Source organism: Podarcis cretensis (genome assembly GCF_951804945.1).
Source record: "Podarcis cretensis genome assembly, chromosome: 2".
Taxonomy (NCBI): domain Eukaryota; kingdom Metazoa; phylum Chordata; class Lepidosauria; order Squamata; family Lacertidae; genus Podarcis; species Podarcis cretensis.
This window is the reverse complement of record NC_137171.1, coordinates 7,084,852-7,108,371: the sequence shown is the minus strand read 5'-3', so window position 1 is coordinate 7,108,371 and position 23,520 is coordinate 7,084,852. Positions and strand designations below refer to the sequence as shown.

Genomic DNA, 23,520 nt, shown 5'->3' with positions numbered 1-23,520 from the left:
TATTCTTTTTTAGTTACAAGAGACAGGCTGCAAGAAGCAGCTGCTCCTGGACTAGAACTCAGATACCCTCACTGCTTCCTTGGCACTAAATGCAACTTAGTGATCTCAGATTTTGCCATCTCCTGAAAGAAGATTTAATTTACTTTTATTTTTTTACATTAGCCTTGGCTGTACAGTGGTACCTCTGGTTACAGACGCTTCAGGTTACAGACGCCGCTAACCAGAAATAGTACCTCGGGTTAAGAACTTTGCTTCAGGGTGAGAACAGAAATCACACAACAGCAGTGGGAGGCCCCATTAGCTAAAATGGTACCTCAGGTTAAGAACAGTTTCAGGTTAAGAACGGACCTCCAGAATGAATTTAGTTCTTAACCCGATGTCAGGGAACTGCCATCAGTGCCGGAGGGAGAGAGCAAAATCCAGAGGGATTCCAGAGAGCGTCCCGGGATGGGGAGAGGCAGCCCATCTTCTGGGGAAGAGAATCAGCGTAGCACCAGTGGAGAAGGGGGGCAGATGGGGGAAGCGGCAAGGCGGCCCCATGACTCCTTGCTGGGGACCAGCGGGGAGAGTAAGGGTCCTCCGCTGCCTACGCCCTCCTTGCGCAGAAGGCTTTCGCGCAGAGAGAGTAGGAGGAGACTAGGCGTCAAAGAGCTTCTTTGCTGGAAGAAGTTTAAGAAACGCCCACTGACGGATTCTGCCAGCGATTGAGACAGCCATGGGTGAGTGGCTGTCCGGACAGAAAAGGTTCACTCAGGCAACCCAGCCAGGTGTTTGCACCAGCTTACGCATGAGCAACCCCTAGAACCATTACACCCGAGGTACCACTGTATTCAGTAGGAAAAACCTGAGTGCCTGGAATATCATAAACCAGCTATTAGGGCAGAGATGGGAAACTTCACTGCCAGATTAAACCCTAGGGGTGGAGGCCCTTAGGCAGTCAAAATCTTGGGGAGCCCCTTGGGAATTATCTCCTAATAAGTTTTTGATTTTACCAACCAACAATTTCAATAAGCAAATTTGATTACACAATATTATATTGATCCGCAATTGCAGGGCCCCTAAAAGGCATGGGGCCCATAGGCTGGTGCCTACACTGCCTATTTGGTAATCTGGCACTGGGAAATCTATGGCCTTCCGGATGTTGTGTATAGGGGGTGATGGAAGTTGGAGGTGAAAACCATTTGGGGGCTACAGGGTCCCCATCCCTGAGTTGGGAGAAGAGAGTAGCTGGCCCCTTCGTAATGGAGGCAAACTGACACACGGAGACACATGCTTTTAAAAGAGAGGATTATATTTAACTCGGACAACTCTACAGTATATTCTTAAGTCCACATTACTCTAACTTGCATATATTATGGTGCAATAAATTCTATTCCAATCCCCCCTCCCCCAATTCCATTTTTTTCCTGCTTAGCCAGTGGGAAACTTGCATTCATTTAAACAAAGCCAAGATTTCATTTTGTCTTTGGGAATTAAACAACATGTAAGTCATCAGAGGACAGAAGAGCTTGGCATGTATACAATCTCTGCCAGACCAGAATGAGATGCATTGCGGTTTATATCTCTTCCTTAATTTGTTTAATCTGCTTAAGCAGATCTAAGATACAGATGCCGGGCATGTTAATGTGATTGTGGAAATGGGTGCATCTGTATGTATCCTGAAAATGTCTGCATGATCCTTTCCTCCACATATTTGAAAGCCAGAAATCACCTAAACCAGCCCATGTGGGGCTGGCTGGTCATCTAGAGAGCCCAACTCACAATGATGTCTACCTGTGTGTGTGTCTTTCCCCAGCATGCTATTTTGCAGTGCCTGCATCCACACCAGCTGAATATGTGAAAAGGAGCTTTGTCTGTTATAGGGAGGAAGCAGGCATCAAAGATGCAGAAGTGGCTAAATCAGCCTCCTGCCACATTTATATATCTTCATTTCTACATGTGACCCCACTGTGACTACAGCTTTGGGAATCTCCCTATTTTTTTTTAATAGCAATTATTTTTACAATGTTTTCAACTACAACTGCTTTTAATTAATTTAAATTGTTTTTTAGACTCTTTCAATTTGTTTTATAATGTTGTTTTTGCTTTTACGTTTTAAATCTGCCACTCTGGGCTCCTTGGGGTGGACAGTCAGGATATAAATTCAATTATTATTAATCATCATCATAGTCATAATATTCAATTCACCACAGGCCCAAGCTTAAAAGTGTGGTTAATCTCAACTAGTTAGTGAAAACAAGCTGCTTTCATAAACTATGGCTTGACATTAACTTGTTTCAAACGAACTGTAGCTAAGATCACGGACATTTTGTTGGGTTTGGATGATACTATTAATGCACAGTTAATAACAAGAGAAGTAAAGGCTAGGCTAGACTTGTTTTCATCATGGTTTATCATAACACAGCCATTATCTCCTGTGATTAATTTTATGGCAAAAACCCAATTCATTTCTGCTTTAATCTGCACACGTGCTGTGGAAAGACAAAACATCCCTAGAAATCACGTGGGTTATATGTAGATTTTCTTTTGAAGTTTCATTGCCAACCCTGCAAACAACAGCACACTAAAATTCCTTAAGTGCATCCAATGTTTGCTTCCATTTCAGTCTACTTTTTCACACCGTGGACTGTGTTGTGGACTGCACAAGAAGTGTTCATCACAGCTGCAAGAGAATGATATATTCAGTGAATAAGTTTTACAGCATGTCACTGACATCAGAGGCTGTTAATGTAGTGAACAAAATCTTACAGACTACAGAAGAAAGCAAGAATCCTTGGGGTCCTTACCCAGACTCACAGGTGCTCCAGAACATATTCTTTTAGAGACGGGCCGGGTGGCGGGGAAGAAAAAGAATACAGGTTGGTTATTATTTATTAAACTGAAAAGAAGAGTGTTTATTATGAGATGGGTGCTTTTTTTGGCATCTGTGAAAAATGTTATCATCAAAATGCCAACCCCTGCCCCACATAATCCAATCTGAATTTATGCTTTCCAGGGGAAATCCCATCGTTTTTAAAGGAAAATCTGTTGCCAATGACCCATTTGCAATGTTTCAATGACTTGTTTATTATTACTACAGTCATACTTCTTGTTACGTTCGGTTCAGGTTACGTCTTTTCAGGTTGCGTCCCGCGGCAACCCGGAAGTACCGGAAAGGGTTACTTCTGGGTTTCGCTGCTCGCGCATGCGCAGACGCGCAAAATGACATCACGCACATGCGCGGAAGCTCCGGAACGGATCCCATTCACAACCAGAGGTACCACTGTATTTGGTAAATTTGTACAGTACCCTTTATCTGTAGATCCCAGTGCTGCTCACAGCTGTAGCTATTTGCTACTAGGTAAATTATTAATGGGACGCGGGTGGCACTGTGGGTAAAACCTCAGTGCCTAGGACTTGCCGATCGCATGGTTGGCGGTTCGAATCCCCGCGGCGGGGTGCGCTCCCGTCGTTTGGTCCCAGCGCCTGCCAACCTAGCAGTTCGAAAGCACCCCTGGGTGCAAGTAGATAAATAGGGACCGCTTACCAGCGGGAAGGTAAACGGCGTTCCGTGTACTGCGCTGGCTCGCCAGATGCAGCTTGTCACGCTGGCCACGTGACCCGGAAGTGTCTGCGGACAGCGCTGGCTCCCGGCCTATAGAGTGAGATGAGCGCACAACCCTAGAGTCTGGCAAGACTGGCCCGTGTGGGCAGGGGTACTGTCAGGGAACTGCCATCGGAGAGTTAGGTGGTGGAAGGGCTCAAGGAGACTAGGAGAGCCTCGGATGCTGAGGAAGGAACCAGCAGGGGGAGAGGGAGAGTTCCTGCAGAAACTCAGTCGGAGGAATGGCTCCAAGATACTTCCAGTGAGCACAGCGGAGAGGTCTCAGGACCTCCGCTGGGGACGCCTACTCCGCGCAGGAAACTGTCACGCAGAGAATCCAGAAGGAGAGTTTCCGTTAAGGAACTCTTATGTTGGCGTAAATTCCGGAAGCACCCACTGACGGATTCTGCCAGCGATTGAGGTAGCCATGCACCCATGGCTCCACGGACAGGGAGAGTTTAGAAACTGATTGCAGAGCCTTGAGGCTTTAAACGCTTACGCATGAGTAGCCCCCCTAATCCCATAACAGGTACCTTTACCTTTACCTTTAAATTATTAATAAGAGAACTTGGTATTTATATACTTAGTATTCAGTGCAATTTCACGATGCGATTTCCCCCCAAGAAAGCACTATTTTAGGGCAGTGGTCTTGTGCAGTGCCCCAAAATGGATGTTTTTGGGTGCCATGCCTGGAAAAAGTGCTTCGGGGGGGGGGGGCACGCAATATCATAGTAACCAAAATTGCTGCCATGCTATTGCGATAAAAACCAGGAATATAGTGCCCTGGATTTTGGCTTGAAAATGTTGGAGGGTGTGGCATGTGTAGGTGAATTGTTCCATTCCAGGCTCGAAAACTTGGAAATACAAACAGAATCCTTACTATCTAGAGATGCCGTATATTGCATTCACCTGTTCTCTTCTCCTTCCAGTAATGTCTTGTATGCAGCAATCTCAATATCAAGGGCCAGTTTGGTATTCATGAGTTCATGATAATCCCTCAAGAGGCCAGCCAATTTGTCCTTGGAATCCTGCAGGCGCTTCTGGAGCTCTTGTTCCTTTTCCTGGGCATCTTTAAGAGAATGGTCACCTTGTTTTTCAGTATCACCAATGGCTGCCTGCAGAGAAGCCACCTGCAAAATATGGGAGAACGTTGTCCAGATGTAACACCAATATCAATCCATATTGGAGTCAGTCCCTTTCCGCCTTCCCACTCCAACAGCAATTCTGGGCAACCAGGAATTTCCTGGAATCTTATCACAAGCTCTTCAACAGCAAGATCACTAAGGGAGAAGAGCTTCCGCAGAAAGATAATCTGCCTGCCCCTGTTGTTGAACTCCCTAGAGAGGAGTGTTGGGTAGGATGCACCTTCAGGTCATACAAAGTGATGCAGAAATCACCTGATAGTTGAGTCCTTTTCATGGGGACAAAAGTGACTCCTAATAATCATCCCTGGTTGTTTCAGCTCAGGAACTAACTGAATTAGTGATAGATATGTTCTCCCGGTCTCATTTGGTTTGGCTTGAAACAAGCTAAGTGATTTCTGCCCCAAACTGGAAACTGGGAAATATCCTAGCTCCCTAACCCAACACCCTTCAGATACGTTGGATTACAAACTCCCATTAGCCTCAACCAGCACTGCCAGTGGTCAGGTGGAGCTAATCTGAATTAATAAGGACCCCACTAAACTCATAATAAAGTTTAAGGTCTGGCAGGGCAAATCGGCCTCTTTCCTTTGCGTCAGTTAATATTTTAAATTTTATTCTAGGCTTCTTGCCCAGCCAGACAAATCTAGAAATGTCTCTCTGCCACTTCTTGAAACAGTCCATTTTGTCCAAAATTTGCAGTGATTGAAACAAAAATAACATTCTTGGCAATGCATTCATCTTTATAGCTGCAATTCGACCCAACAAGGAGAGCTTCAAATTTGACCATATTTCTAAGTCTTTTTTCACATCTGTCCAACATTTCTCATAGTTATCTTTAAATAGATTTAAGTTCTTAGCAGTCATATTAACCCCCAGATATTTCACTTTCTTAACTAATGTTAAACCTGTCTCCTTCTGAAACCTCTCTTTCTCAATCGGTGTTAAATTTTTCTGCATTCCTGTGAGTTTTGAAGCTGCTGCTCACCCACCATAACTCTTCTTCCCACTCACCCACCTACCCACCTATAGACTTCCAAACCTCCTTTCTCTCCCCTTTCACCTGCTTACCTGGCTGCTGAATCTGGTAGCAAAGGCAGCGGCAAAGGTCTTCTCCCTATTCCCCTGCCTAGAGTTGCTTCTTGGAAGGCTATGCATGTCAGACAGGGGTTAGGGGCTGGGTGCATGGAGTGGGAAAGGAGTTGAATTCTTCTCCAGCTCAGATTAAAACCTGAGCCAGAGAAGAATTTATGGGACTGTAATACATCTCTCACATTTGTAATGAGCGTTATGAATGTGTCCCATGTTTCTTTTTCAGGAAATACAAATTTCAGAAACACCTTTAAGTAGCATATGGTTACAAACCATTAGTGGTACCATAGAAAAGCCAGTAAGTTGTGTCCTTCAGTTTGTGAAGGCAGGCCTTAAGGTCTGACACTCCCACCAAACCAGGGCTGACTTGGATCAGGGAACACAAGAGCTTCCTCACCTTCTTCTTCTCATTATCTGTCTGGATCTGCATTATCTGTATCACCCGTTTTAGCTCAGTAATTTCATTGTTGTTTTTTTCCAGGTTTGCATGGAACTTGTATCGTTTGTTCTGGAGATCCTCAATCTAATATTCAGAGAGAAGGCAGAAGAGCAGAGGTACAACTTCATGCTTAAATATTGGGAGAGAGGCAGTGATGGCTCCCCCCTCGTTGGCTATATTGGGGGGGGGGACCCTTGTTAGCCAAAGGGTCACAGTCCTTTGTGGATAATCTCCCAGGGGCCAGAGGCAAAAATGGGTGGAACAATGCCTATGACAATTACCTTTGTAAATAGGTGACATTACAATCAACTTACCTCTCTATCCTCCATCCACACAAACAAAATGCACTGTCATAATTCAAAGATGCTTCCATCTGGACATAAGCACTTGAGGAGGCAGTGAAGCAGGGTCAATGTGAGGCATGGACTGGGGAGAGGGCTAAACAGAGGGGCTTGGAGAGCCACATTTGACACCAAGGCCTGAGGTGTCCCTGCCCCCCAGGGACTATATAAAAACTATGCCACAATCCTCAGCTACCAAACTAGGACCACCTTCCTCAACAGAGTTCCTGTGAATACTGAGTTCTTTGAAAAAAATGCCCACACAATGGGCTGAAATTAAAATAAAACAACGTGTGCTTCAACCGTGCATACTAGGAAAGTTTCTAAACAGCTAAGCAGTGTTCCAACTCTGAGAAATTTTCATTTTATTTTGTTCTGGTTTTGATCCTCCACTTCACTGGTGAATGTGTTGATTGTAATGTGAAACTTCGTGGCTGCCTCACGGTGAGAGAGGAATGCTAGGAATGTATTTTGATAAGTAAGGACTGTGTGGATCTCAAAGAAAGCACTCAATATGGTGAAAATATTGAAAAACACCCCATTGACTGTTGGTGTCATGCAGCAACTATTGAATGAACGATGAAAAGAGCTCAAAACAAAGGAGTGGACCCTGTGTGAGAGGAAGAAAGAAAGGGAAGCTGCCAGGTAAGAGCTGAGAGAGTTCACCTCTTTCTGTGTGAGACAAGAGTTAAGATCTACATGTGAGAGAGGACTTTGCATTCTTTTTTTCCCCTTTTCTTTTCTTTTGTTTAGATTAGTTTGCTTTTTAGTGTATTATTAAAAGTCCTAATAAAATCTCATGTAAAAAGGGAAAATGCACACAGATTCCATATGAGGGATTGATTGAGATACAACATTAAGTTTCCCCAAACTAATTTCTGAGATCTTTGTTAGGACTAAGAGAACATCCAGGAGTACCTGTAACAGAATGAGGATTTATGCTTGTTAAAATGAGGATAGTTAAAACAATATTATAATCTTTTAAGTTTGAGGAGGAAAGATTGCTTTAGAACAAAAATAAAACTGATAAACAAGATAGCTGGTTGCATGTGAGGCAAAAGCTGTTCATATCCAATGATATATTAGAAACTGTTCAGAAGGAACCTGAAGGAGATTCAGACATCAAGATCCTGTGCCTCCACTTATCAATTCACCAGAGCAATTCACTTGGCAAAATAACTTTCTGTTGGGCCTTTCTGGTTCTAAGCTTGCAAACAATGCCAAAACAGTTCTTTGAGGGGTCTGGTTTCTGCAAAGGTTATATATGTTGGCCATGCTTACCGAGATATGATACCCTTGGTACCTACGGTACCTACGGGACCGCCTCTCCTGGTATGCCCCACAGAGAAACTTACGGTCTTCAAATAAAAACATCTTGAAGGTCCCAGGCCACAGAGAAGTTAGGCTGGCCTCAACTAGAGCCAGGGCTTTTTCAGCTGTGGCTCCGATCTGGTGGAACACTCTGTCACAAGAGACCAGGGTCCTGCGGGACTTGACATCTTTCCACAGGGCCTGCAAGACAGAGCTGTTCCACCAGGCCTTTGGCCAGGGCACAGCCTGACTCCCTCCCTTGGCAATTTTCGCGGAGCTCTGGCCCAATGGTTGCCAGTGGCTTGAATTAATTAATTTTATAATGATTGATTTTAGAGTGTTGTTTGTGCTGTACTTTTGTACTGTTTTGTTGTTGTTAGCTTCCCTGAGCCCGGCTTTGGCTAGGGAGGGCGGGATATAAATAAAAATTATTATTATTATTATTATTATTATTATTATTATTATTATTGGAGGTGTGGGTGACAGTCAATGCAACCTTTGGGCTGAAAAGGGTTAGCTATCCATGTTTTAACCCTACATCTTGTATATGTGGTGGGAAATCCAAGGAAAGTCTAGATTACAATTTATTTATTTTTAAATTGAGTGTTGGTGTCCATTGTATTTTTATGATTTTCTCTGTTAAATCACCCTGGTCATCACACATAAATATATGAAGCTCTATGTATGGTGAATAACCACAGAGATATTTAGCTGGATGGGTGTCATATATCCAACTAATTTAAGATGAAATATCTTTGTGTGGTATAAGTTGTGTTATGTTATATTTAGAGTAATCTCATTGGCAGTGGCAGTGACACAGTGAAGGTTTGTTTGGAGAAAATGTGGTGGATTTGTAAAGCTGACTTCCAAAGGAGAAACTGGTTTCATTTTGGTTAATTTTATTATGTTATTATGCTCCTAAGACTTGCTTGGTGAAACAATAAATCTGATTAACTGAAGAGTAATATATGGCTTTAGATGATCAGAATGGGGACTTGGCAGTCATTTCATTGCACTGATCTTAACAAAAGGATAGAACAGCAGAGTTTTTCTATTTATTAAGAAATCTGACAGCTAGAAGTTGGCAAGCAAGGATGTGCAAATCGAATTGCTGAAAATCTAGGGTATGGTTTCCTATATTATCTAGATTCCTTTAAAAAGAAGAAGAGTGATGTTGAGATTCTGAAATAACATCACCTGGCTGTGAGGGGTGAAGGCTGCTCCCCGCAAGGCCCTTTCCACCTGGCTTAGGGGGCTGGGCCCACACTCACCAGCCCTACAAAAGAGGCTCCTCAAGAGGCCAGAGGAACATTGCTCATCTATTGTTTTATTGATTTAATATGCGGTACACCACTTTGAGTTTTTTATTAAAAATCTAATGTGATATAGAAATTGAATAAATAAATAAATATCTCAACCCATTCCATGTCTCTTGGTCATACCTGGCTCTTGTAAAAGATGTTAGCTTCTTCTTTGCTTCTTAGTGCGATGTTCTGATACCATCTTTCAATGTGCTGGATCAGGGCATCCATATCTAGGCCTCTGCTGTTGTCCATGCTGACAACCACAGACGTATCATAAAGTTGACAGTCCAGCACAGTGCGTTCCTGCAGGTTACACAGAATTTGAGTGACATCTTAGTGCACAGCAGTAGAGAAAGCAACTGCAAACTATAACAATAATACTAATAAATTTATTATTTATACCCCGCCCATCTGGCTGGATTTTCCCAGCCACTCTGGGTGGCTTACAGCACATATAAAATTGTAAAACTATCCCGAGGTGAAGGACCAAGGCTAACTTACGTAGCTTGTTTGGAGTTATTGGTGAGATTCACATATCATTTTGTTGAATACTACACATTTAAAACACCTCCCGAAAAAAATGTGGAAACTATAGTTTTTAAGGGTGCTGGGAATTGTAGCTCTGTGGGGGGTAAACTCCTGCACCCAGTATTCTATCTGAAAAGATAGTCACACAGATCTAAACATTGTGATCCAAAGCATAAATTGCTTAGAACAAAAATCAAAGGAACCACTAGGACTCCTGTGTTGAAATGAATAGCATAGCCTATAGAAGGAAAGGATCAAGATCCATAGCTCGATGATAGGGCCACTACTGGGCATGCAAAAGGTCCATAGTTCAATTCTTGACATCTGTCCAAGTAAGGCTGGGAAAGACTATCAAAAGGAGCTACTGTCAGTCAGTGTAGGCAATGCAAAGCAAAGTGGACCAAGGGTCTAGCTAAGTATAAGGCAGTTTTCCATTGCTACACAAGAGTCAAGTCTGTTTTAGCTGGCACTGGAAATAATGGCAGTGGCGTCACATCCCAGGGCTGAGGGGTACCTGATTTCCCAAAGATGCACAATTAAAATATCTGAATTGAGGGGTAACAACAGCTTTTTATGCTGCAGCTTATCTTAACAGACCTCTGCAAAGAAAGCTCTCAGAAATTCTACAGTCTCTTTCAGCAGCTCCTTCTTCATTTCCAGTTCCTTCTGATGTTCAAATGCAGCATCAACTTTCTAGGGGAGAAAACCTGAGATTTAATTCTTATGCCATTCCAAAGCCAACACTATTTATTTATTTTATAGCATTTATACACCAATTAATATTTAAGACTTTCCCACACACACTGAAATATATGTTTGTAACATGCATCTATCCATACAAGTTTATATGCTTAGGCTGAGTTCCCTGCAATTTCAGAGTTCCAAATTGCAATGGAGCCCTTTCACTATGCTTTTCAACAAGAACATACAATATATGATTATATGGAGATATCTGAAGGTTCCTTGATGCATTGATATAGCCAGAAAGAGGTTATCCAGGTATGTACTTTTTTAGGACATCTGTGTTTATCAAATGCCTTTTCTTCCAATGAAATGAGGCTGGCTGCTTGTTACATGTACCCTCATCTCTTGAAGACATGAGCTTCAAGTGGCAATGAGAAATCAAGTGATGTACATTGTTTCAGCCCTCTATTTCTCCACGCTGATACATTTTTGCAGTTCAATAGGGATGTTCGGTCTTCAAGATCAGCATTGTGTTCATGCTGAATTATGGCAGGCTATATCATTCCCTTTTTGCCAACAAAGGTCCGTATAGTTAAAGCTATGGTTTTCCCAGTAGTGATGTATGGAAGTGAGAGCTGGACCATAAAGAAGGCTGATCGCCAAAGAATTGATGCTTTTGAATTATGGTGCTGGAGGAGACTCTTGAGAGTCCCATGGACTGCAAGAAGATCAAACCTATCCATTCTTAAGGAAATCAGCCCTGAGTGCTCATTGGAAGGACAGATTCTGAAGCTGAGGCTCCAATACTTTGGCCACCTCATGAGAAGAGAAGACTCCCTGGAAAAGACCCTGATGTTGGGAAAGATGGAGGGCACAAGGAGAAGGGGACGACAGAGGAGGAGATGGTTGGATAGTGTTCTCGAAGCTACCAACATGAGTTTGACTAAACTGTGGGAGGCAGTGGAAGACAGGAGTGCCTGGTGTGCTCTGGTCCATGGGGTCACGAAGAGTCGGACATGACTAAACAACTAAACAACAACAACAACATATCATTCCCTTTAGTGGAGCAATTTCCCCATCTCTCCTACTACCTCTCCCACCAATTTGGAACAAGAAACAACTGCCCCCAAAGCATCCTATAGTACAGGGTGGGGAACCTGTGTACTATAGCTATAGAACTACAGTTTCCATAATCCCTGACCATTGACTGGCTGTGACAGATGGAAGCTAGAGTCCAAGAAAAAACAGAGGCCTGCAGTGGCTTTAGGATTTTCTCCTTAGGACCTCTTCCCACATTTATGTTTTTAAAATGCCAATAATAATGTTCTTTTAAATGCGTACACCTAAAAAATGGAAAGTGTGAATGTAACAGAGGGCTCATCCACACTAATTTTCCTCTGTACTTTCTAGGCACAAGTCTGTGGTTTTCTGGACCATGTCTGAATGCTTCTCCCCCCCCCCCATGCAATTTGTGGGAAACCCAAATTGCCATTTTTCATTCTGATTCAAGATTAAAGAACAGGTTTTCCTGGGGAAAGTGGGCTTGGATCAGGAAAGTGTAGCTCTGTACCTAGAAAGCATGGGGCAAAAGTTAAGTGTGACTGAGCCCAGAGATGTTCATCACAACCTGGAACTGACTGCAGTTCCTTGCTGGTGATCAATGCCCCCAGTTGCCTTTACTTATGTAAATTAAAATTAAAATGTGTAAATCTAGAAATCCCCACTGTATTCCTCAATTTGTGCTGGCATGCACATTTTACTGTGCAGGCCTACCTAAATCACTCACCTGCTTGAGCAAGACAAACTCATTTTCTGTATTTGTTCGTCTGTTCAGCTCTTCTTCATATCTTGCAGGATTTGAGAGGGAGAGAGAGAAAGTGGAGGAAAGAGAAACACTTTATCCAAACACAATAAGCAAGCATGGATTACACTTAACCACATGTACAAAGTCCCAATGGTCATTTGATGTAAAGAAAAGCAGTTCAGGATGGGGGAATTTTGAGCCAAGAAACAGCAGGGACAGCAAAAGGGGGAGTTCATCGAATCCCATTATTTGCTGGCCTCTTTTATCTTCCACATCCCCTTTCCCGAAGCTGCTTTTACTAACTCCACAGTGTTTTATTAGCCCCACAGTGTAAAAATGTCTGTAACCCTGCATGGGGGGGGGGGAGCTTGGGGATGTTATGTTTAGTGGCTGGACTGGCATGAAAAGGGTTAAGCACTTTTGACCTCTTCTTCTGCCAATCCTCCAGTCAAAATTGCCCCCTCCTGAAACAATTTGACATCAGACCAAAACAAAGCCTAACAACCAGGCACGCAGTCTTTATGACATGCATTTTCATGCAACACATAATTAAAATGTGACAGGAACCATGAATCCTGTGCTGTAGAAACCAGGATGAAAAGAAGAAGGAACTGGAAACAGAACAAATTATATCACATTTTAAGCAGCATACATCTCAACTTCTCTGGGTATGTATGCATCTAGACAACAAGTCTTTTCCAAGATTGTACTTGACGGTTTTGAATGTCAGTGTTTCAGGGGAAAAGAACATACATACATTTAAGTTTAGTTAAAACACCACAGGACTAGTAGAACTATTTGGTCAATGACAGGTTTGAGGATTGCACTCGCATGCAAAAGTACAAATGCCTGTGGTGGCACTATGGAGAGCGAAGGTTGAAGCCATGGTAGGTTTCAGCCTGGTTTCTGACATGCTTTAGATGTTAAATGGCAGGTTAAGGGCTGTTGCCCAAACTGAAAATGCCACATCCCATTCTCTCCCCTGCTTTCCAGCAACGTTTAAGCCCCCTTCACCTGTTAACAACATGAAGGTAGTGCTATCCATTGAAGGGGCTATGCCAATGTCCCAGCTCTGAGACCTCATCCTCACTTCCTTTTGTACCACAGGTCTGGGCTTTCCAGGTCTGTGTCAGACCTGGAAAAACCCACATTTTACCACTGAATCAGAGCAAACATCAAGCAGGTTTTCCACAGAGCAAGCTACCGGCATGATCTCGCTGTTCCTTCAATATTTGAAGGCCACTTCACATGGGTGTTCCATGCCGTGTTGGGGAAAAATGGCATGATGTTATCATGTGGCAAATTTCTGGCGGTTCATAGGAAGCAGCCATTGGATTGGAATGGGGCGTGGGAGGTAATCACAGGGTCCTCATGTTTAATTTCATGTGACTGGAGAGAGACAGATAAAAGATGCAGGGCTGTTGTTTTCAGCCATAACATCTAGTTTTGGCTAGGAATGGACAGAAAGCAACATTCCACTTGTGTTGTTTTATTGCATTCATGTCCCACTTTTTCTCCAAGCAGCTCAAAGTTCTCCCTCTCATTTAATCCCCTTAAAAGTAAAGGTACCCCTGACCGTTAGGTCCAGTCGCGAACGACTCTGGGGTTGGCACTTATCTCACTCTATAGGCCGAGGGAGCCGGAGTTTGTCCGCAGACAGCTTCCAGATCATGTGGCCAGCATGACTGAGCTGCTTCTGGCGAACCAGAGCAGTGCACAGAAACGCCGTTTACCTTCCCGCCAGAGTGGCACCTATTTATCTACTTGCACTTTGACGTGCTTTTGAACCGCTAGGTTGTTAACAACCCTGAAAGAAAGTGACTGGCCCAGGGCCACCCAGTGAGCTTACTAGCTGAGTGGGGATTTAACCTTCCCTCTCCCCAGCTGGGGGACGCAGGTGGCGCTGTGGGTTAAAGCCTCAGCGCCTAGGGCTTGCCGATCGAAAGGTCGGCAGTTCGAATCCCTGCGGCGGGGTGCGCTCCCGCTGCTCGGTCCCAGCGCCTGCCAACCTAGCAGTTCGAAAGCACCTCCGGGTGCAAGTAGATAAATAGGGACCGCTTACCAGCGGGAAGGTAAACGGCGTTTCCGTGTGCGACTCTGGCTCGCCAGAGCAGCGATGTCACGCTGGCCAAGTGACCCGGAAGTGTCTCCGGACAGCGCTGGCCCCTGGCCTCTTAAGTGAGATGGGCGCACAACCCCAGAGTCTGTCAAGACTGGCCCGTACGGGCAGGGGTACCTTTACCTTTACCTTTACCTCCCCAGCTGGATCATAAAGAAAGCTGATAGCCAAAGAATTGATGCTTTTGAATTATGGTGTTGGAGGAGACTCTTGAGAGTCCCATGGACTGCAAGAAGATCAAACCTATCCATTCTCAAGGAAATCAGCCCTGAGTGCTCATTGGAAGGACAGATCATGAAGCTGAAGCTCCAAGACTTTGGCCACCTCATGAGAAGAGAAGACTCTTTGGAAAAGACCCTGATGTTGGGAAAGATGGAGGGTACAAGGAGAAGGGGACGACAGAGTACGAGATGGCTGGACAGTGCTCTCGAAGCTACCAGCCTGAGTTTGACCAAACTGCGGGAGGCAGTGGAAGACAGGAGTGCCTGGCGTGCTCTGGTCCAGGGGGTCACGAAGAGTCGGACACGACTAAACGACTAAACAGCAACAACTCCCCAGTTCATCTGTTGTTTTGGGGTGCACAAATTAGATAGGCTCACCTTAAAATGCAAAGTGAAAGCCTTCCCCCCATCACATTCCTAGTTCTGTGGAGGTCAGGCCACTCTTGGCTGGCTGTGGACATGGGCTCTGCCTCCAGAGGTTAACTTACTTGCACCGGTTTTCCTCAACCATGCTGTGCGTTGTTTTTTGTTGGTTTCCGAGCTTCTGCTTCTCACACAATAAGCAGTCCAGTTTTTTCCTCAGCTTACTGAGGAAATTTTCACATAAAGGCTTGAGATCTTTCCGAACGGTGGGAACTGTCTGGTTCTTCAGCAGCTTCCATTTGGTGACCAGCACCTGGTTCTTCTGTTCCAAGGATCTGACCTGAAATCCAAGCAAGAAAAGCAAAGGCCAGTTGCTGTGAAGCTGTTGCAACTTTTGATAGGAAATAAATGCATGAATGAGGCTGCATTTTGCTGCTACGGGATTCGCTCTTAGGTGCTGAATAAATGGTTGGTTGTTGTTTTTAAATACAAAATATAACCCATAACCACAAAACAATTATGGAAGTGATTCAAATGATATATCTCACGTATATAATCGAAATCCTACATTATGGTTCGTTCTAAGTGTACTCTAATCCATTTTTCACGAAAACACCTCAGCCACACCCTTCTCCCCACCTATGGTATTGCTAAAATTGTATACTGCCCTTCATCTGAGGATCACATGGAAATTTAAAATATGAAAACCCACACAAAATGTGTAACATAGTAATAAACAAAAACAGTACCCCTACCCCACCGTTTAAAAGACCATAGATTGTTTAATTAGCCAAAAGGTTGGGAGAAGAGGAATTATTTGGCCTGGCGCCGAAATAAATGTAACAAAGTTGCCAGGCATCCCTCCCTGGGGAGAGCATTCCACTAGTGAGGAGCCACCACAAAAAGGCCTGTATTTTCCTGTGTCCACTGTATATTGAATAAAGTATACCGTCCGCCCATTTCTGCTTGCACTACAGCCTTGAACCAGATCAGAAGTGCCCTCTTAAGCCACAGTTAGCCATGAAGGGAAAAGCTGTGGGCTTAAAAAAGCTACCCATCCTCTTCATGATGGGGTGTGATCATAAAATCACAGAACTGTAGAGTTGGAAGGGACCCTGAGGGTCACCTAGTCCAACCCTTTGCAATGAGGAATACGCAACTGTCCCACATGGGGATCAAACTTGCAACCTTGGCATTATTAGCCCCATGTTCTAACCAACTGAACACCATGTTCTAACCAGCTGTGAATGGGCTGTCACAGAGGTTCTACTACTGCTACTACTACTACTACTACTAGGTAAAGGTAAAGGGAATCCTGACCATTAGGTCCAGTCGTGACCGACTCTGGGGTTGCGGCGCTCATCTCACTTTATTGGTCGAGGGAGCCGGCATACAGCTTCCGGGTCATGTGGCCAGCATGACTAAGCTGCTTCTCGCAAACCAGAGCAGCGCACAGAAACACCGTTTACCTTCCTGCCAGAGCGGTACCTATTTATCTACTTGCATTTTGACATGCTTTCGAACTGCTAGGTTGGCAGGAGCTGGGACCGAGCAACGGGAGCTCACCCCGTCGCGGGGATTCGAACCGCCGACCTTCTGTTTAGCCTGGGGAAGAGGAGGTTAAGGGGTGATATGATAGCCATGTTCAAATATATAAAAGGATGTCACATAGAGGAGGGAGAAAGGTTGTTTTCTGCTGCTCCAGAGAAGCGGACACGGAGCAATGGATCCAAACTACAAGAAAGAAGATTCCACCTAAACATTAGGAAGAACTTCCTGACAGTAAGAGCTGTTTGACAGGAGTGTGGTGTGCTGCCAAGGAGTGTGGTGGAGTCTCCTTCTTTGGAGGTCTTTAAGCAGAGGCTTGACAACCATATGTCAGGAGTGCTCTGATGGTGTTTCCTGCTTGGCAGGGGGTTGGACTCGATGGCCCTTGTGGTCTCTTCCAACTCTGTGATTCTATGATTCTAAGTCCTAGGCTGTGTGGTTTAACCCACAGCGCCACCCGCGTCCCCTACTACTACTACTAGCATTAAATTTGCATACCACCCTTCATTCAAAGATCACAGGGTGGTTCACAACATAAAAATACAAGACGAGAACAAAAAATACATAATAAAACAAAAAAACAAGCCAATAACCCCCTCCCATATGAGTTTGTAGTGTGGCTATGCTGAAAAATGGCATGGTGCTTACATAATATATATTTTTTACCACTGGATAGCTCTGTCCCGAGAAACCTTGAAACCAAATTTCAAGGCTGCTGGGTATGTTGCAGTCTAGAAAGCAATGACACAAGCCTTCTATGGAGAGATGTAAACACCATGGACAGAACTCTTAGCACACGATCATCCACAAACGCAGCACATTTCAACTGAGTCAATTCACACATTCTGCTGTCAAGTGTACAGGTGTGAATCAGGCCATATCCTTCAAAGTCTCCAGGCACAATTCAAAATTTGCTCTCTGCAAACATATCACTTAATGTGGCAGCAGAATTAATTAGAACTCTAACTCTGCTTGAAATATCTTGATGTTCAGCCACATGTGTGCAGTCCCTTCGGTCTGGGATCATCCCCATCATCATTAATGGAATCATCTCACCTTGTCAATGAAGCAAGCAAACTGATTGTTGAGGTCCTTTAGTTGCTCCTTCTCCAGTGCTTTTACTTGATGGTCATGCGGATCGACCCCCAGGCAGAGAGGTTCCAAGAGATGCTTGTTAATGGAGACCTCGCGGATCCTATCACTTCTACAGCTGGCAGAAGGACTTGTTGTGCTTCTATGTCCAAAGCCCCTTGCAAGTATGCTGTGGCCCACCACTTGTCCTGCTTCCATATCGTTTCCATAGCTACTTCTCTCCTGGCCCACACAGCAAGAAATCTGATGTCTTCCACCAAAGTTATGGAAACTTTTGCTGGTGTTTCCCCTTCCTTCCAGGCAGGTGGTGGCAAAAGGTTGGCAGGTGGATGCCTCACTGATTCTGATCCCTCCACTGCCTCCACCAGAGGAGGCAGAGGTAAAACATCTTCGAGGAGAAGAGGTGAAGAACTGTTGGCTCATCATGTTGGCTCCGTCTGAGAAGGACTAAAAGGACAAGGGGGTGCACAGAAGGAGAGCAGCAGAAGGAGCTCCTTTGATGCAAGACTTAGAGCTACTCCTTATATGCAGCTGACTAGTCAGGCAGATTTTCTGAAATTTGCAGTGGTAATTTAGGATATTACGGGGTTTGCCTTGCCTGGCAGCAGGACATTGACCTCCACAGGCTAAAGGATGAAGTTAAAAAGTGCTAGACAAACAGTAAACAGTGTGGCACAGGAAACACTTTTTAAAATGCCCTGTTGGCAAATTTTGATTTGGAAGATGTTTTCCTTTATGAACTGATTGGCTACTCTTTTGTCAGAATTAGCATGATACAAATGAAATTCCTTGAGGGCAAAGGCACTGCAAGAATCTAAAATGCTTCCTTCTTCCTACTTTGGTTTTGCAAGCTGATCTCCAAGTTTCCATCTGTGATGTTGTTCTCGCCATTGTTAAATGGGTGGACTGGACTGTGACAATTGCCAACTGCCACAGAAGCCAACTCCTATGCCTCCCATAAAATATTTGAGGGAGGTGCCCCCCAAAAGTTGATGGGCATTGGCATTCAAATGGTGTATGAGATCAATTATGTGGGGTGGGGCTTACCTGCCCCCCCATATTTTATTCAAGCTGGCACCCCTGCCACCTGCACTCGTCATTAATTTGTTTCTGTTGGGTTGATGAACATGTCTCACCTGACATGCTCTTTATGTAGGAGTGGGGACTGGCCCATGTATGACAAGGATTTCAATAGATGAAGGAGTAGCTGTGGAGAGAAAGATGAATGCAGGTGGATATGAATGAATGTGTGCTCTGTGACCGATGCTCTGCAAATGCCTTTTTTTAAGTGACACATGTTAATTATTATAATAATATATTTCTTTTGACACTTTGCACCTTCAATATACGAAGTAAATATGAATTAATGTTTACAGTGACACTTTGAAGTACTGTAAACAGGTAATTTACCCCCTGCTGAAGGAACAGGAGAACAAGGAACGTTAATTAAAATGCTTGGGGGAAACTTGACACTTGACACTGACATACAAATGTTCATGCAAATAGCTTGGCCACATTCCTCCAGGCGATGCTCCCCTTTGAACCACCTGGTGCAAAGGCAAACCTGGGTTTTCCATGGACTGTATACTCCACAAGAAGTTACAGACAGTGGAACCTCCATGGAGAGTGTTTCTGTACAATCTGGATGTTTGCAAACATGTACAGTGGTACCTCAGGTTACAGATGCTTCAGGTTACAGACGCTTCAGGTTACAGACTCCGCCAACCCAGAAATAGTACATCGGGTTAAGAACTTTACCTTAGGATGAAAACAGAATTCGTGCTCCAGCGGCACGGTGGCAACAGGAGGCCCCATTAGCTAAAGTGGTGCTTCAGGTTAAGAACAGTTTCAGGTTAAGAACGGACCTCCAGTAGCTACCTTCAGTAGCTTAGGGCCTCACCAAACCTAAATCTGGCCCGGGTAACAGATCAGGATACTGATACCATTTGGGCATTTATTCTTTTTTTGTTACAAGAGACAGGCTGCAAGAAGCAGCTGTTACTGGACTAGAACTCAAAGACCCTCACTGCTTCCTTAGCACTGAGTGCAACTTAGTGATCTCACATTTTGCTATCTCCTGACAGAAGATTTTATTTACTTTTATTTTTTTACAATAGACTTGGCTATACAGTGGTACCTCTGGTTACAGACGCTTCAGGTTACAAACGCTTCAGGTTACAGATGCCGCTAACCCAGAAATAGTACGTCGGGTTAAGAACTTTGCTTCAGGATGAGAACAGAAATCGGGCAGCAGCAGCGGGAGGCCCCATTAGCTAAAATGGTACCTCAGGTTAAGAACAGTTTCAGGTTAAGAACGGACCTCCAGAATGAATTAAGTTCTTAACCCGAAGTACCACTGTATTTGTTGTGATCACACTTTACATTTTTAGGTGTATACTTAAAGAAAGGTAAACACCCATAAAATGTCATTTGTGAAGTGTTCCTTCAAGTGTCAGATTAGACAGTAACTACTACTGTTCTGCACTGTGGTTATAGCTAGTTAAAGAAAAATGACACTGTACAAACAGTTCCTGACCTTCTCCAGCTGCCAAGACCAGACATAGAATCATAGAATCATAGAGTTGGAAGAGACCACAAGGGCCATCGAGTCCAACCCCCTGCCAAGCAGGAAACACCATCAGAGCACTCCTGACATATGGTTGTCAAGCCTCTGCTTAAAGACCTCCAAAGAAGGAGACTCCACCACACTCCTTGGTAGCAAATTCCACTGTCGAACAGCTCTTCTTCCTAATGTTTAGGTGGAATCTTCTTTCTTGTAGTTTGGAACCATTGCTCCATGTCCGCTTCTCTGGAGCAGCAGAAAACAACCTTTCTCCCTCCTCTATGTGACATCCTTTTATATATTTGAACATGGCTATCATATCACCCCTTAACCTCCTCTTCTCCAGGCTAAACATGCCCAGCTCCCTTAGCCGTTCCTCATAAGGCATCGTTTCCAGGCCTTTGACCATTTCGGTTGCCCTGCTCTGGACACGTTCCAGTTTGTCAGTGCCCTTCTTGAACTGTGGTGCCCAGAACTGGACACAGTACTCCAGGTGAGGTCTGACCAGAGCAGAATACAGTGGCACTATTACTTCCCTTGATCTAGATGCTATACTCCTATTGATGCAGCCCAGAATTGCATTGGCTTTTTTAGCTGCCACTTCACACTGTTGGCTCATGTCAAGTTTGTGGTCAACCAAGACTCCTAGATCCTTTTCACATGTACTGCTCTCAAGCCAGGTGTCACCCATCTTGTATGGGATCTGTTCAGATAATGAGCAAGAGGATGGATAATCTGGTGAAGTGGAGGAGCTGAGTGGTGCAGGTCACCTTTCCGATTTTCCCTACCCCAAAGAGCTGACTGGCACAATTGCCGATCAGGCCAGGGGTACCCACGCACAGCAATTGCTACGGTGCTTGCATGAAGCTGGATCACCAGGGCCAAGGGCTTCATTCTGCATGGTGCACCTCCAGTGAGCACTATGTGTGCAAGGTCTCCCTCACGAGTTGAAGGATACTCCATGAAGATTGCAGTTGGGATGCTCTGCTATGTGTGCAGAACATCTGTGAATCTCTTTAATTTATATCCCACCCACTATCTGTGGTGGGACACTATGATTCATAAAATACGCAGGTGGCGTTGTGGTCTAAACCACTGAGCCTCTTGGGCTTGCTGATCGGAAAGTCAGTGGTTTGAATCCATGCAATGGGGTGACCATCCATTGCTCTGTCCCAGCTTCTGCCAACCTAGCAGTTCGAAAGCACGCCAGAGCAAGTAGATAGATAGATACCTCTGTGGTGGGAAGGTAAACAGCATTTCCATGCGCTCTGGTTTCCGTCGTGGTGTTCCCTTGTGCCAGAAGCAGTTTAGTCATGCTGGCCACATGACCCGGAAAGCTGTCTGTGGACAAACGCCAGCTCCCTCAGCCTGAAAGCGAGATGAGTGCTGCAACCCCATAGCTGCCTTTGACTGGACTTAACCACCCAGGGGTGGTTTTTTACACACCAACAGAGAGGGGGGAAATCGTAACACCAACAAAACGTATAAAACAATAACACCACCCTATGTTAGGCTTGAGGAATCCCCCCCCCCCCGATGGCACCAAGAGGCAGGGAGGAAACAAGAAAATTCTTATGAATGAATTATTCAGTCATCGCAGTAAAAGACAAAAAATTCCGGTCATTCCTCCATAATGAATTTGCTCACTCTGGCTCCCTCCTCTTCCCTCTTTCCTAACAGCACCTGACCCTGTAAAGACCCCCTGTGGTTAAATGTCTCTGCATTTGTTGCTCTTGCACACTTAACTAATGTTGTGTTCTAGGAGACGGCGGATTGTCTATGCTGTCTAATGAAGCGTCCAAAAGATTTTTTTTTAACATACCATTTTCAACAGTAATTAAACATATTTTCACACCTTATTCAATTTTTTTGACTTCCATCAGTCCTGTCTGAAAATTTTCCAATCTAATCTCTTCGTATACATTTCTTATGTTCCCTGTTACATTTAAAACTCATAACCAATATCTCTATTCTTTATCTACTTTGTAGCACTTCATATATTCCTCCTTACAAAACTTCTTGTAGTCCTACTAGCATAACTTGTTGGTTACAATTGCTTTTCAAATAGTTCATATACTTCTTCCAATCTTCTGTAAATCTCTGGTCCTGCAGGTTTCAAATCCTTCCTGTCATTTTGTCCAATTTTGCATAGTCCATTATTTTTGTCTCCCATTCTTCTTTCGTTGGAATTTCTTCTTGTTTCCATTTCTGGGCTAACAATACTCTTGCCGCAGTTGTTGTATATAAAAACAATTTAATATCTTGCCTATTATTATTATTATTATTATTATTATTATTATTTATACCCCGCCCTCCCCAGCCAAGGCCGGGCTCAGAGCGGCTTACAAGCAATAATAAAAACAAGATGAATGATTGTCCTGACCTATAATACCAAGTAAAAATGCTTCTGGTTTTTTAAAAAATGTATATTTCAACGTCTTTTTCATTTCATTATATAACATTTCCCAAAAGTTCTTTACTTTTTTACATTCCCACCACATATGATAAAATGTTCCTTCTTTTTCTTTACATTTCCAACATTTATTATTTGTCTTATACATTTTAGCTAATTTCACTGGTGTAATATACCATCTATACATCATTTTCATCATATTCTCTTTCAAAGCATTATAGGCTGTAAATTTTATCCTTTTATTCCACAACCTTTCCCATTCTTCAAGCTGTATATTATATCCAAAGTCTTTTGCCCAATGTATCATTACTGATTCACTTCCACATCTTTCAAATGCCATTCCAACAGTATTTTATACATTTTAGATATTATTTTACATTCATTGTTTAATATTTCTATTTCAAATTTTGATTTTTTATCATCAAATCCTTTTTCTTTAAAATCTTGTTTATACATTTCATTGACTTGGTGATAGTGCAACCAATCATTCACATACTCTTGAACCTCTTCATAAGATTTCATTTTCCATTTATTTCCTTTCCCCCCCAACAATTTCTCATAGGTAACCCAATTTTTACTCATATTTATCTTTTTCACACTCATTGCTTCCAATGGAGATAACCACCACGGTGTTTTAGATTCTAATAAATTTTTGTACCTATCCCATACTTCATAAAGATCTTCGAAATATATGATTACCAAATGCTTTATGGATTTTTGTTTTGTTATACCATAAATATGCGTGCCAACCAAATCTATTATCATGACCTTCTAAATCCAACAAATCTGTATTTTTTAGCAACATCCATTCCTTTAACCAACAGAGGCAAACTGCTTCATAATACAACTTCAAATCTGGCAGGGCAAAGGCCCCTCTTTCCTTAACATCTGTTAACAATTTATATTGCATTCTCGGTATGCCCATGCTTCTTCTATCACTTTGTAACTTGGCAGCTCACCAATCTCTGCCTTG

At 43.6% G+C, this 23,520-nt stretch overlaps 1 protein-coding gene across 1 annotated transcript; it reads right to left on the bottom strand.

Annotated features, from left to right (window-relative positions):
- Window positions 1-4,488: 4,488 nt before the first annotated feature.
- Window positions 4,489-12,258, bottom strand: LOC307209911 (keratin, type II cytoskeletal cochleal-like; the record flags this gene model as incomplete). The annotated part of the gene is made up of 5 exons (XM_079965283.1): window positions 12,211-12,258; window positions 10,338-10,433; window positions 9,351-9,515; window positions 6,215-6,340; window positions 4,489-4,713 (listed from the first exon to the last, which is right to left on the bottom strand). The coding sequence occupies exons 2-5, from the start codon at window positions 10,392-10,394 to the stop codon at window positions 4,489-4,491; spliced, it is 573 nt and encodes a 190-aa protein (XP_079821409.1). The 5' UTR covers window positions 10,395-10,433; window positions 12,211-12,258.
- Between the last annotated feature and the right edge of the window lie 11,262 nt (window positions 12,259-23,520).